The sequence below is a fragment of the Mycteria americana genome, chromosome 4 (genome assembly GCF_035582795.1).
Source record: "Mycteria americana isolate JAX WOST 10 ecotype Jacksonville Zoo and Gardens chromosome 4, USCA_MyAme_1.0, whole genome shotgun sequence".
Lineage (NCBI taxonomy): Eukaryota > Metazoa > Chordata > Aves > Ciconiiformes > Ciconiidae > Mycteria > Mycteria americana.
The window spans coordinates 59,843,618-59,857,269 of record NC_134368.1 but is presented as its reverse complement, the minus strand read 5'-3'; the positions used below and the strand labels follow the sequence as shown (position 1 = coordinate 59,857,269).

The 13,652-nt window shown below is 38.2% G+C and overlaps 1 protein-coding gene across 1 annotated transcript in view; it reads left to right on the top strand.

Annotated features, from left to right (window-relative positions):
* The window catches only part of COL25A1 (collagen type XXV alpha 1 chain), a 330,679-nt gene that overhangs the window by 167,204 nt on the left and 149,823 nt on the right, over positions 1–13,652 (top strand). The window contains exons 3-4 of the mRNA XM_075500712.1: positions 3,555–3,599; positions 5,690–5,697. Coding sequence (XP_075356827.1) covers positions 3,555–3,599; positions 5,690–5,697 — 53 coding nt within the window. The remainder of the gene's footprint in view (positions 1–3,554; positions 3,600–5,689; positions 5,698–13,652) is intronic.

The following is a 13,652-nucleotide window of genomic DNA, read 5'->3' as shown; positions in this document are numbered from 1 at the left end:
GGAACAATAAAATAATTGCAAATATTTTTAAGCTAAACTAAGTTAAAAATGAAAACCAGTTTATCTTCTGGCATTTTACTCTTACTCCCTACTAGAGGTAAATCTAGTGAGTTTAGGAAAACAATGTATTGGTAAACTTGGCTACTATAAACTAGCTTTTGCTTATTGCTCAGTATCATTAATCTTTATTAACCCAGCTCACTCCACTGAGATTCAAACTTTTGTTTTTCTTCTAAGTTTTTTATTTTTAATATAAAAAGATGTTCAAAACAAACTGCTTTTAAATACTCTGGATTAAATTCAATTCAGCATGGACATTTCTGATAATATTCTAGAGAGATTTTTACCCTGGGCAAGAAAGTTCAGAACAGTTGTGTCATATGTTGTATATCTTATGCAAGCTGTAAAAATCTGTGGACTTGTTGTAAGATGACATTGTGCCTAGTATAACTTTATCCACCGGTCCTTCTGCTGCAATGAGTTTCCACCAAATCCTCCAATTAGTGCAAAGTTATAAAACTATAGACAGATGGAAAATTAATATTTATAGCAAAATGCCCAAGGTTTTGATAACTGGAAACTCTTGAAGCAACAGATGATGTTACAGTTAAGATTTAGAGACAGCAGCCTGTTCAGGAAAACATGAAAGCTGGTTTAGTTTCTGAAGTACTAGGTCATCTGGTGATGACCTTAAATGTGAGTGTTAGCGTTTCTGTGAGCTGGAACCATCTGTGATTAACTGTTTAAAATTAATTGGTTTGTATTGGTAAAAAATAAATAAATAGATAAATATATATAAATTATTTCCTCAAATGGTCCCCAAAACCCAGTAGAAGTTTGCAAGATCCACCTCTCATCTCACAATTTCTAAGAGATTTGCAAATGCCACCACCTTGACAGAGACCTGAGTAGCGCAGAAATCAAAAAAGCTTTTAATGAGAGGGCGAAGTGATTCACATCTCTCAGTGGCCCTTAAATACTGCTGGCCTGGTGAGCCAAAGGTCAGGGCGGTGCTATGATTTCATTAACGCTGGTGTAAATCTAGGGTAATTTTCCTAACTTCAGTGGTGTAGTTACTTTGGAAATATAATGATAATAATAATAAGCATTTTTCCGGTGATTGACACGTACATCTGAATCTAGTAATCTCAGAATAACAGCTTAGAAGGGATCAACGCTTGAACTGAACTGGAGCCCCTTCTTTGCCGTCACTGTACACAGCTACTAAACTGGCGGTTTAATGCTCTGCGGAAATATGGTTTGCTGTACAAAATTCATTCCTTCCTAAAATTCATAGCTTAAAGTTACCTTCAGGGTTTTCTGTTAGTGGCTTTAATGCCTTTTGCTGGTCTATAGCTGAAGTTTTTTAGTTTCAAAGTCCTGTTGTTTTCTCAAAAGGAAACTTGGTAGTAGACATGTTTGTGTGCGTGCATGTGCACACCTATAGCACAGTTAAAGTTTAATAAAATAATATTCTGCAAAACAGGATGAGAATATTTTGTTGTTATATGCTGAAAGACAGGTCGTTACCTGGTGAAGAACCTCATAAGTTTCTCCTGCACATCCATGTTTGTGATCAGCCCAAATCACTGCACAGGTGTGTTGCGAGCTGGGGGATAGCCTAGGAAATCTCCACCAAGGACTTACTGCAGAGGTATGTGCGTGCATAGGGGCTCTAATAAGTGTCAGTGTTAGCTGGGGGGGGGGGTGGGGGGGAAGTATGTGTGTATAGAAACGTACGTGTTGTAACATGCTGTTACCTGTGTAAGAAGTTTCCATAGATGTGTCTTGCAGAGGCTGGAGTGTTTCAGGAGGAAGTTGTGAGGTTCTCTACACTGAAGCGACACTTCTGCTATTTTTCAGCATATAATAAAAAAATATTCGTGTCTTGTTAAGTATGCTATTGATAATGAATATCCTATGCCATTCTTGCTTTGTACAATATTGTTGTCTTAAACTTGCATTGCATTATGCCACTACTTTGATTATTAAAACAGAAAAAGAAAGAAGGATTTTAGTGAGATTTATATGTTCTGAGAGGAATAAGCCTCCCTACCTTCAGGGCAAGAGCTGTTCCTCTTTTTTTTCTTTTTCTTCTTTTTTTTTTTTAATCAATATTCTTTTATTTCCATGGCAGACTAATGTTATTTCACATATATATTGAAATTGTATCACTAATGTTTCTTTTCAGCATCTTAGTCTTTCAAGCCAAATTGCTGCAAATATATAATGCAAAGTAAGATTTGACATTCATGTGCATTTAAAAAACCATGGGATGGTAGTTCAGATGATTTGTAAAATCTTGTAGCTGTTTAAAGTAGCAGACAGTTCCTTAACTATTTGCACAAAACCACCTGTGCACCTAAGACCTGTTACCACCGGTGAGATACAGCCACAGCAGAGGTACTTGTGCTCCTTGCATGCGTCGCTGCTTTTGGAAATCCCACGCGTGGGCTTGCCTCTCTTCAGCAGCTTTGAGAGTCCCACCTGTGGTTCTCTCTTCAGAGCAGCAGCATTTCAGTACTCTGTGCCACCAGCACAGCTGCTGCCTCTCCTCCTCGCTGTACAAGGAGAAGTGCCACTGTACTTTCCTGGCATTTTCAGGAACAATATGTCAAGGTCACCAAGAAGAGAGGAAGAATGTCGTACTGATATCTGCAGTTTAGAAGGGATGTTGAAGGTTGGAGTGCAGAAACGAGGGACAAAAATGGTTTTATTTTTTCTTTAGAGGTGGCAGAAGACACAGACTATAGTATGTAAATTATTGTGGAGAAAGGGCAATCGGTAGTAAAGGATTCCTTAGCAAAAAGCATCCAGGGACTAAACCGTTGTGTTACGGCTAACAGATATAAACTGGAAGCAAAGCACCTTAGTGTCTAACAACACACATGCTGTTGTTAATGTTTGGGGGATGGCGAGCCAGGTGATGGTTTCTTCATCTGTTGGATGTTTTCAGATGGAGGCTGGACGCTTTTTCTGGAGGATTTGCTGTTATAAATGCATGCTAATCTTTGGGCTTAATACAGGAATAACTGAATGAAATTTAAAGCCCTGTGATAAGTTTGGTTTAAGAAGATTGAAGGAATGGTGTAGCAATTCTGAGGAATACAAAGACTTTTTCTGAGGGAAGGAAACAAACAAGTTATTCTCTGGGGTTCATGGTGGAAAGCACAAGAATTGATGGGCTTCAGTGCAGCAAGTTGGACATAAAGAAAAATGTTCCACTTGTCAGAACAGTAAACTACCGGGGAAAAATGCCGGTGGAAGTTGCTGTAATAATTTAGATGTGTTTTTTTCCTTGAGAAAGAGTAATGAACTGGATGACCTCTAAAGTTTCTCCCAGCCTTTTTTCTGAGAGCCTATCGTGGGTGATGTAGCTGTCAATTTTATCTTCAGCTTCCTGAATCTTATTCTGGTTATCTTTTACCCCTGCTCAGCCAAAGTCTCTGGACTCCATGTAATGTAATCTGTTTAATGCCCTTACATCCAAACACAAATAATATTCTACATATAATTTCAAGAAAAAAAGTTACAACCCACCATCTTCTTTTTAGGTCCTCCAGGGAAAAGAGGTAAGCGGGGCAGAAGAGGAGAGACTGGTAAGTTTTCAGTTTCATAAGATGTCTTGTTATTCGATGTCTGCGTACCCAGCATGCCTTCATTTTTAGTTTTATTGCTTGTGTGCTCTGAAAGAGAGTTCTGAAACTTCTCTGGTAAAAATTGTGACCCTTGGCATATACCTGGTGGCCTTCCAGATAGTTTTCTAGACTTTGGTGTCATTAATTTGTAGGCACGCTTCATAATGCTTGACATGGTACCATTGGTAACACATTGGTGATTGCCAAACCATTTTGTTGTCTTCTCACACTTGCGCAAGTTAGAATAACTCCATGTAAGTCAGTCGTTGGAGTACTGTAAGTCAGTGTTGCATCAGGCCCCCTTGGTTTGAGATGAACAATTTTATACGGAAATAAAGAAGGAAATAAAATTCCTTATGTTAAGAATGTCAGTACTCAGGGAAATAATGCGATAAGTAGACTACTCTGTATGAGAGAAATTGTTTACTAGAAATGAGTAGCAATTAAGTTCTTATGGAAATAAGAAAACATTTGTTGGTTCATTACCCTGTACCAGGGAGGTTGCTGGTGAGAGAATCCCACTGTTGGTGTGGAGTTTCAAATTTCATTTGAGACAACGTTATGAGATGCTAAGCACCTCTTCCTGCTGACATTCACGGGAGCTGGAACTGTTGATTACCTTGTGGGAGTGAGTCTTTCATAAAGGTGAACTTTCTGGAGGCGATGCAGGAGAAAATGAGCATTTCTAATCTCCTTGGCTGTCTTGTCTAATCTGCCAGTTAGGAAAATCTTCCAATCAACTTGATCTCTGTAAATCTTATGTAGCCTTTCTTATCTCTGTAAATGATCATTTATCTGGCTCTTAAAAACTATTTCCATGTTTTCCTGCATCACAAAACTGAAGCCAAGCCCTGCCAAAGGTTAATATAAATCACCTTGGTGTTTCCATTCAGTGTTGGATTACTATTTACTTCAGAGAAAAATGCTATGGTACAGAAGGAAATTCTATGGTTGAAGGTTGCCTTAGAAATGATCCTGGCAATTACTTTGCAGGATGCTTGCCGATTCATTTTACATCTCAAATAAACACATATTAAACTATTAACAAAGGAAATTGATCTAGCATTTAAAAACAGACCTGCACCTTAAAATGCTGTTTAAGAATATTTGCCAGGATAAAGAAATTGCCTTAGTTACTGGACAATAAAATTGCATTGTTAAAACCAAAAGGCTGTCAATATTAAAAGCAATCTCAAAGTACAGCTGCTGCTGTTTTATACTCCTTTTGCACTTCACTTTATTCAGAAATTAGGGAGAGGCATAAAAGCTTAATGAAATGCCATTGATTTGGGAGCTGCAGCTGCTCAACTTAATAAGACTGAAATAGTAGATTTGATTTGTGGCCCTTTGATAATGTTTCCAAGAACTGCTATACAAAAGTCTTTGAGTCTAAATAATTGAAAAAATGTGCAAATATCACTTCACGAAGTGTGACATTTTAATGGGGAGCGTTTTATATGTGTGCCTTGAGAAAGAAAGGTGATGAAAAGAAAGTTCAGCACTGTCAGGTGGCCACTGAAACCTTCCCTCATGGGCAAAGTTGGAAGGCTGGAAGATGCCGGTGCACGTATGTCTTGACGAGATGCCAAGGTTAAATGCCAAGGGTACTTTGTGCAATTTTGCAGCCGAGTTGTGATCAAATGCCAACTGTGTGGCTGACTGAAACTGGTCACGTGGTTACATATGCTTTATGTGGAGTCTGACAAAATGAATTGTAGTCCATGGCTGGTATTTTTGGACTGGCATGAAATTGCATGGAAATGGATGGAGAAGCAACTTGCATAAGATTGCATGACTGTAAGTGAAGAATTGGTAAGGTAAGCACATGAATTTAGGCATTAGCCGTAAGTTGCAAAGCACAACCAAAGCTAAAAGGTATGGCTAAACTCGAACGGGAAGAAGTGTACAGTGTATTAACAGTGTTGCTCACTTACAATCCTGAGGCCTTGTGCTTGGCTTCATACATATGTGTCTTTCTTTAATAACTTCATAAGCTTACATATTCTTTTTTTCTCTTTTTTTACCCTCTTTCCCTCTCCCCCGCCCCACAGGACCTCCTGTAAGTACAGTGATACATTGTTGGTTCTTCCAGAATCAGGGAGAAATCTGTTAGATCCCGTTAAGTTATCACCGTGATAAAATGATCATGTATCATCAAGAGGGAATTTTGATATTTATACAGTGTAAACAATCACTAAGTATCTTGGAGCTGAAAATTTAATCAGAAAGTTCCTTAAGAAAAAAAGTCTCTAAAACAATAAGGCTTTATATTCAGCACTCCAGATAGCAGTTTGGATCACAATTCCACGTAAGTACGTTATGTTCATTTTGCTTATGAGTTGACAACAGATATTTTACTGCAGTGTAAAAATGTGCGAGTATGCTATCTTAGGTGCAGACTTGGTCACTCTGCCTTTTGCTGGGTAGTAACTTCCTCTGCAGTTCTCACAAACTCTTGGGGCACAGGCTCCTTGTTCTTTGGAGATATACAGGCTGTCCAGCTCGTCGCACTGTAATTGTTCCTGAAGCCAGTAAGTGCTTGTGTAAAACGAATATTAAATAACACGATTCAGTTCAGTAAATTGATTGAATCTTGTGCTAATCCTGTTTGTAAGAAAACAGTTTCTCTCATCTGGGGTTTTATGGTTGTTTTGGTTTTTGGTTAGGTTGGTTTGTTTGGTTTTTGTTTGCTTTGTTGTATACTCCCAGGGTAGGTCAAAAGTCTGACTTGAAAAACAGGGCTAAACACATATATCTCAAACATTTGTATTTGTCATGCCATGCATGTGAACCATATGGTGTAAAAGTGTGACCATTAAAACAGTATTTCTTTTACAGTGTTTGCAGACTTCTATTTTTTTTCTTTGGTAGATATAGTATTTCCACAATATTTTCAGGCCAGATTATCTGTCTATTCTATGCTACATGCATATGTGAGAATAGTGAATTAATACGTTGAATTTCTGCTGTGACATAATGATTTTACTGTAAGCTGTATATACTAGGCAGTGATACTACTTATCTTTGAAAGATTTTGACCATGTGCTCAGCAGTTCACAGTGGCAAATTCACTTAACAAGCCATCAGTGAAAAGCCAGGCTTGTTGCAAAAGCAACAAGCCAATGCATAATGCTGCTGTTTATTTGAAAGAAACACTGCCTTCCCCAATTTCTTTTGCAGTCTTCTCATGAAACACAAAGAACAACCATAAATCATGATGCAAGTGATTTTCCTGTAGCAAGACAATGTGGCCAGAGTTCACTCTGTGCCTTGTTATGAATGTCTTTGACTTCAGCTCCCTACTGTTTTAATATAGGTCCATTTAAAACCAAACAAACAAAAAGTCTAGATCATGACAATATGAACACAAACCTGAAATAGCTCCCAAGACTGAATAATTTGAAGAAGTATCTAACTTAAAATTCCAAGTTTCATATTCAAAACTTACAAGACTTCATCTTGCTGACAGGCAGTAAGGGTTTAGGTTGCTACAAGGCATTTAAAAATGTAATTTCTGTTCCTTATTCAGTTTTTTATTTTCATAGACACTTACAGTCTGGCTAGGGGCAACTGTTGTGAACTCAGTTATTGTTTTCACCTGGGAGACTGTGGTAATAGTTTTCATTTAAAATGGCAAATATTTGTATATCCCACATAGCACTGCATGGAATTAGGTGTACGTTGTATTTTCAAAGGCTACTGCAGTGCTCCGTTTATTTTCTTTGTACCTGACTACTGAGCGTCACATGTGATAACAGTCAAAGGCTGGGGCTTTCAATTTTTTTTATGATCTGTTATAGCATTCTCAAATTTCTTCTTCGGCACCTATGTTCTGGTGGTAGCCTATGTATCTAATACTTTCCTGCCTAGGCACTGAAACTTTTTGTTTCTCTTAACCACATATTGCCCCTCAGTCTACATGGATAATTGTCTTCATAACAAAAGGAATTTCAGTGAGCACCCAAAGTAGCCAGTAGCTTTTTAATTAGAATGTTTATTTAAGTTAAAATTCCATTGCCAAAGCCTCATTTCTTCATTGTGTAGTACCTATTTCATGTTTGTTGGTTTGTAATATCATCACATATAAAAAATTAATAGATATGCAAACTGTAATTTGCCAGTAATGTACTCTGCATGTTTGTTATGTCATATGTCATGACTGTGTTGTTAATGTGTGTCATACCATTTCATCTCATTCAACCAGGGTCTACCAGGGCGAAATGGCTATCCGGTAACTCATCATATGTTTATGATAGCTTATATTACTCTAAAATCATGTTGCTGTATTTTGGTTTTGCTTTATTACTGCCAAAAAGATCTTTTTTCTGTTTCTCAGATGCCTATGAAATGTAGGACTTTCCTTTAAAAAAAAAAAAGGCAAAAAAACCAACTTTGAGAAGTGTTTAAAAAGAACCTGAGTGTTTACAATGCATAAATGCAATGCCCTTATTGTTTGACATTGTACATATTTTGTGTTGAGCTTCTGCATTCTTGCATACAAAATTATTTTTTTATTCTAATTTTTAAAAATTCTTTAGCAGGATACTGAATCTCAATTTTCCATGTTAGAGAGCTGCACAGTTGCCATATGAACCTCTAAGTCCTTTCTTTTAACTGTTTCTCTTGACTGCTTCATTCAATGCATTTTGAGCAAAGTAAAATGCTATTACAGAGGTCCTAGCAGTTGGCTGCGTTGTCTATCATGGAGTAATTTTCTGATAATGTATGTGAGTTGTTTTTCTCTCAGTTTCATTGATATCTTTAGGGTTTATTGCCTGAAAAAAAAAATATATGAAATAATGCATCTTTCTAAAATCTATTAATAATATATTTCTTTCAAGTAGTCAGGCAAGCTGACTTCAGTGTCCCCTTCAAGGAAAGAAGTATATGTCTACTGTCACGTGTGTATTAGAAACCACGTGACAAAATGTGTTAGTGGATGCATTTCAGAGACAACACATATGTACACCATAGTGACTGATAAAGTATGATAATGATCTTTGAGCACTTGATAGTATAGCATGGAGGGCCGTCCCATACTGATTTGCCTATGGATTTCATATAGAAGATGCCTAATTTTTCAGTGAATTTTTAAAATGTTTCTGTTGGTAGATATAAATTGCATACCTTGAACACCTGCAGGTAGAGGACCATTTCACAGAACCATAGAATCTCAGAATGGTTTGTGTTGGAAAGGATCTTTGTAGATCATCTCATCCAACCCCCTGCCATGGGCAGGGACATCTTCAGCTAGATCAGGTTGCTCATAGCCCCATCCGACCTGACCTTGAACAATTCCAGTGATGTGGAATCCACAGCCTCTCTGGGCAACCTGCTCCAGTGTCTCATCACCCTCATCATAAAAAAATGTTTTCCTTATGTCCAATCTAAACCTACACTCTTCTAGTTTAAAATCACTGCCTCTTGTCCTGTCACTGCAGGCCTTGGTAAAAAAAAAAAATAAAAAAAATCTCTCCACCTTTCTTATAAGCCCCCTTTATAGGCTACAATAAGATCTCCCCAGAGCCTTATCTTTTCCTTCTGAACTCGGCCTTCTGAACAACCTCAGCCATCTCAGCCTGTCTTCATAGGAGAGATCCCTCTGATCATTTTTGTGGCCCTCCTCTGGGACTGCTCTAACAGGTTCATGTCTGTCTTGTGCTGGGAGCCCCAGAGCTGGATGCAGTACTCCAGGTGGGGTCTCATGAGAGCGGAGTAGAGGGGGAGAATCACCTCCCTCAACCTGCTGGTCATGCTTCTTTTTATGCAGCCCGTTTCAATGCTTTTCTCTGGGCATCTTCTGTAGTTGTAGAGTTTACTAAGAAATTTTACCAACGAAACATCATCCAATGCCTGTCTGTACTATTACAAGTAGTTGAAAGTCAGCTGGTGAGGGATCCATCATCAGTATCAAGAAACCTGCTTTGGATATACTGTAACCATCTATCAGGTTTCAGAGTAGGCATTCCTGTTTCACTTACAGTGCTTAATCTGCATAGGTGAGTGCACAAGTGTGTGGAGGACAAGATGGAGTGAAAAGCTTGTTAAAAAACCTTTTTTGGTCATCATCCATCTGTGAGCTCTATATACAAAGATTGGGATTTAGAAGAAAAGAGACCCACTGTGAAAACAAACCAGCCCTTAAGCTCTTAGGTCATGACTTCTGTGGAAATTAAATATCTTCGGTGTTCCTCATACCAGTTAATGACCTTAATGCACAAGGTAAAGTTTATGTTGTGCAAAGCACAAAAGCCTCATAGATTTAACTTCTTGGCCTGATGTGCAAGTTGAGAAAATGAGTGAATGTATTAGTGATGGACTCATGCATGTTTTGAAGGCTCCATGGGGACAGTTTAAAAATATCATTTTCTTTAGAGCCTGAAGGCCCAGTCCTTTGTCCTGGTCCAGCTGTTTTCTTGAAGAGATTTGTTGTGGGATCTGAAGACAATAAAGGTTCTTGGAAGTCATGTTATTGAAATTGCTGAGTCTAATAGTGGCATTATTATGGGCAAACTTTAGTTTGATTGCATTTCTGTGCATGTGTGCAGCCATCTGTGCGTGCACAGGCAAACGTGCACCTTCAGTAGTGCTTAGCACTGATTGAACACTTCTTCTTGCTTGAAAATGACTGGGAATAGAATTGGCTTTGATTCTCGAAAGTCGTCACTTGGCTGGCTGTTTTGACCTGTTCAGTTACAACCATATCCTCCTGCTTTGAATGAGAAATATGTAACAGTAAGTGCAATGCACTTTAAAAGTACTTATACAGTCCTGTAGAGCTCTATGAAAAGGCTATTAGTGTTTAAAGTTATTCCTCTAGAGTCCTATTTAACTCCTGTAGAAACCTTATTGCTTTAATCTTTATTGGATTTTATAGGATATTCTGTGAGGATAGTGAGGTATATCTGCCATATATAACCTAAAAAAGCTGTCTGCTCAATAGGCCAAAACATAACATTGTGATCTCACAAAAGCTAGTGGTTATTTTCTCAGAGACTTAAGTTTTCATTGTCTGTGTTCATTCTAACTTTAAAGGTACCTTAAGAAATAATAATAACAACAGTAAAAGGAATTACAGTGAGAAATCTAAGTTCCTGGGAAGATATGGTATCAAAAGTCAAGAAAATAAGCTGGACTTACTGCTAATGAGTAACACAGTTAAGGGGTTTACAAAACCACGATTAATTGGTTATTATGTAAGGCACCATGAATACTATAAAAATTATACACTGGTACAGCTGCTTTTTTTCCTCATTAAGAGCTTTGTATAACAGAGAGTGACCAAAGTCAGAGTTGTAACTCTTCCAACTTCAGTTTAAAATTGCAATAGGCTATCACATCTTCTTAAATAAAAGAGAACAAAAGAGTGCACAAATGTTAGAGAATTAGAACACAGGCATTTGTTGCAGGGGTTTTGTATGACAATGTCACTTCAGAAATACTGCTAGAAGTTGGAAAAAACAACAACAACAACAACAAAAAAACCCCAACAACAAAAAACCCCCCAGCAGCTTGTGAATGCAGTGAAGAGGCCAAATACACAAACCGTGTAGTGCTCTGCAGGGGAAAAAGGATCTCATAAGCTGGTTGAATAGGGAGAAGTTGTTTTCCATTGAAAAACTGAAGCAGACTGAGAAAATTTTTCTTACCCCTTCTCCCAAACTGGGGTACAGATCAAGCTCAACATCCAAGTAAATCATCCTGGAAGTTGTTGCATATATGGTGATAAAGCTGCACTATCTTCAGAATAAAGTGTCAGAATATGAAGATGCCTATATAGTATTGCTTCATAAAAGAGGGGATTGGGGAAATTTCTCCTACATCTTTCCATGATATCGGTCTGCAGAGCATCTGATGCATTTACAAGACATTTAGGAGCTGTGGAGGGTTATAGCTGCTCCAGGTGACCATATGCCTTGTATTAAATCCCATTTCTCCTAACATCCTTGTTTCATCTTCAAGAAACATAGACAGATTCCTCTCTTGCAGAAAAGGTTGTGTCTAAATTGGAGATTGTTGTCCTGTAACTGTAAAATATCATTACTTGCTCAAAAATTTTCCTAGCTCTTGAAAGACTGACTTACCTCCGAATGGTGAAGATAACAAACTGGCAAAGCTTAGGACTACAGGAAGAGCATTTCAATTATTCTTTAGCCTGTTATAATTCCTTCTAGCTTAGAAAATGTCTTTATCACCACACTTCTGATTTTTGCACTCGTAGAAATGTTCCCAAATATACCATAAGACAAGCTGTTATCCTCATATGTAAAGAATTCCAGGCTGCTGTTAGAAGGCTCTGATTCTCCCTCACTCCCCTTTCTGCTCCTGTTTTCCTAAAGGCAAAGAGAATTCCAGGTAGAACAGAGAAGGGCTGTGAGATGTTTGAGTTTGAAGAAATAGGCCTGGTTTGGAAGAACGTGAAAACTACTGTTGAGAGAAATTGGAAAAAGGCATTTTATTGTCCTGCTGTGTTGCTTTGACTTTGATGGTGCTTCCTATTTCATTTTCTGCTGAGTCTCCAGTTAGAGATTGGGGCTGTGTAGGCAAATGTGTAGTAAGTAGCAGTGTAGCACAGACCCTTCTTTCTTCCTCCATCCTTCCTTTCATAACATGAAACTCAGGTGTAATTATATGGGGTAAATTTCCTGTGCAGTTTGGAAAGAGTACCTTTGTGTAGGGCAAAGCATTGAGCTCTCATTCTTTGTTCCGTGCAGCAACCATGCAAGGCTATGTTTGAGGGTTCCTTTGTATTTGCCTGCATTAAGCAACCATGAAATCTGGCTCTTCTTCCACCTGTTCCTTTTTTGCAAAAGAAGTTGCAAAACCAAACAGAAATACTCACGTGGGTACTTGGGGCAAGGTTTCAATATCAGCAATAACTTCACAAAAGGTACTGTATATTCTCAGGTATATTAGGTATGTGTTGTCTTTTTAAAAATGAGAAAACGCAATGCCATTGTGAGTCAGCAGCAGGAGGCTTACCTGCATGGGAAGGTTACCCTGGAGGTTTTCTTTCTCTTGTCTCTGCCTCCAATTCTGTGCACATCATCGGAGAGCACAAGTCTCGGAGAATGTTTCTCATCTGTGCGTGAGACATCAGGACCGATATCTTACAGGAGCTGCCAATGATTGGAAGTACAAGTTGTGGGTATGACATTTCAGTAATTTGGCTATGACCGAGGTTTGGAACTGACCTTGTTTCTGGGAGAGTCTTCATAGGAGATTCCTGGCTATCTACAGAGTTAGGGGAGTACCCGTTTGAGTTTGGAGGAATTTTATATATTCTTTAAAACTAAGTGACATAAATCAATTTCTAGCATAAGAAATGAAATACAATTGATGCATAAAGTTTTCTCATTAGGGTGTCCCGTGGGATGTCTGCTTTTCCAGTTTATTTCTTCACTGTTAGTGTTGCTAAAAAATAATAAAAGAATTGCTTGGCAAGACTTACTTACAAACAGATTTGATGTGCAAGTCTACCAAAAAAAGGGACGGGTGTTGGCTGGGCTTTTTGTGTCAGTTCAGATGTACCTAGTAGTCTTCATTCTGTTGTTATTTTTTAGTATAAATAAAGAATATAGTATGTAAAGTTAATCACATCCCAAGGCAAGTTTTTCAACCTCAGATACTATGGCAGCTCAGTTGCTGTAAAATGAACATAACTGGAATAATCAAATGAGAAGAAATGACCAAATATTGAGAGTTTTTCATCTGTGATGAAGCACAGCCTGTGGCAGTATTAAGCACTTCTGCAACAGCTGTGGTATTTCCAGTAGCTGGTCAGGTCTCCTCTTTTTCACAGCTGTAGTGAAATATAAATGTCTAAGCTCAAGGAGTGGCTCTGTCAGTTCCTGACCTTACCCTGAGGATTTGGCTTGGTGATCCTGCAGAAGTTTCCCACTCTACAGCATTTATTTTTCTCAACAGGTGTCTTCTCAGACCGTCTTTTATTTCTGGCATTTGACCAAAGTAACATCTTAAACATATACCAGCAAAACTTTTGCTATAAATTTC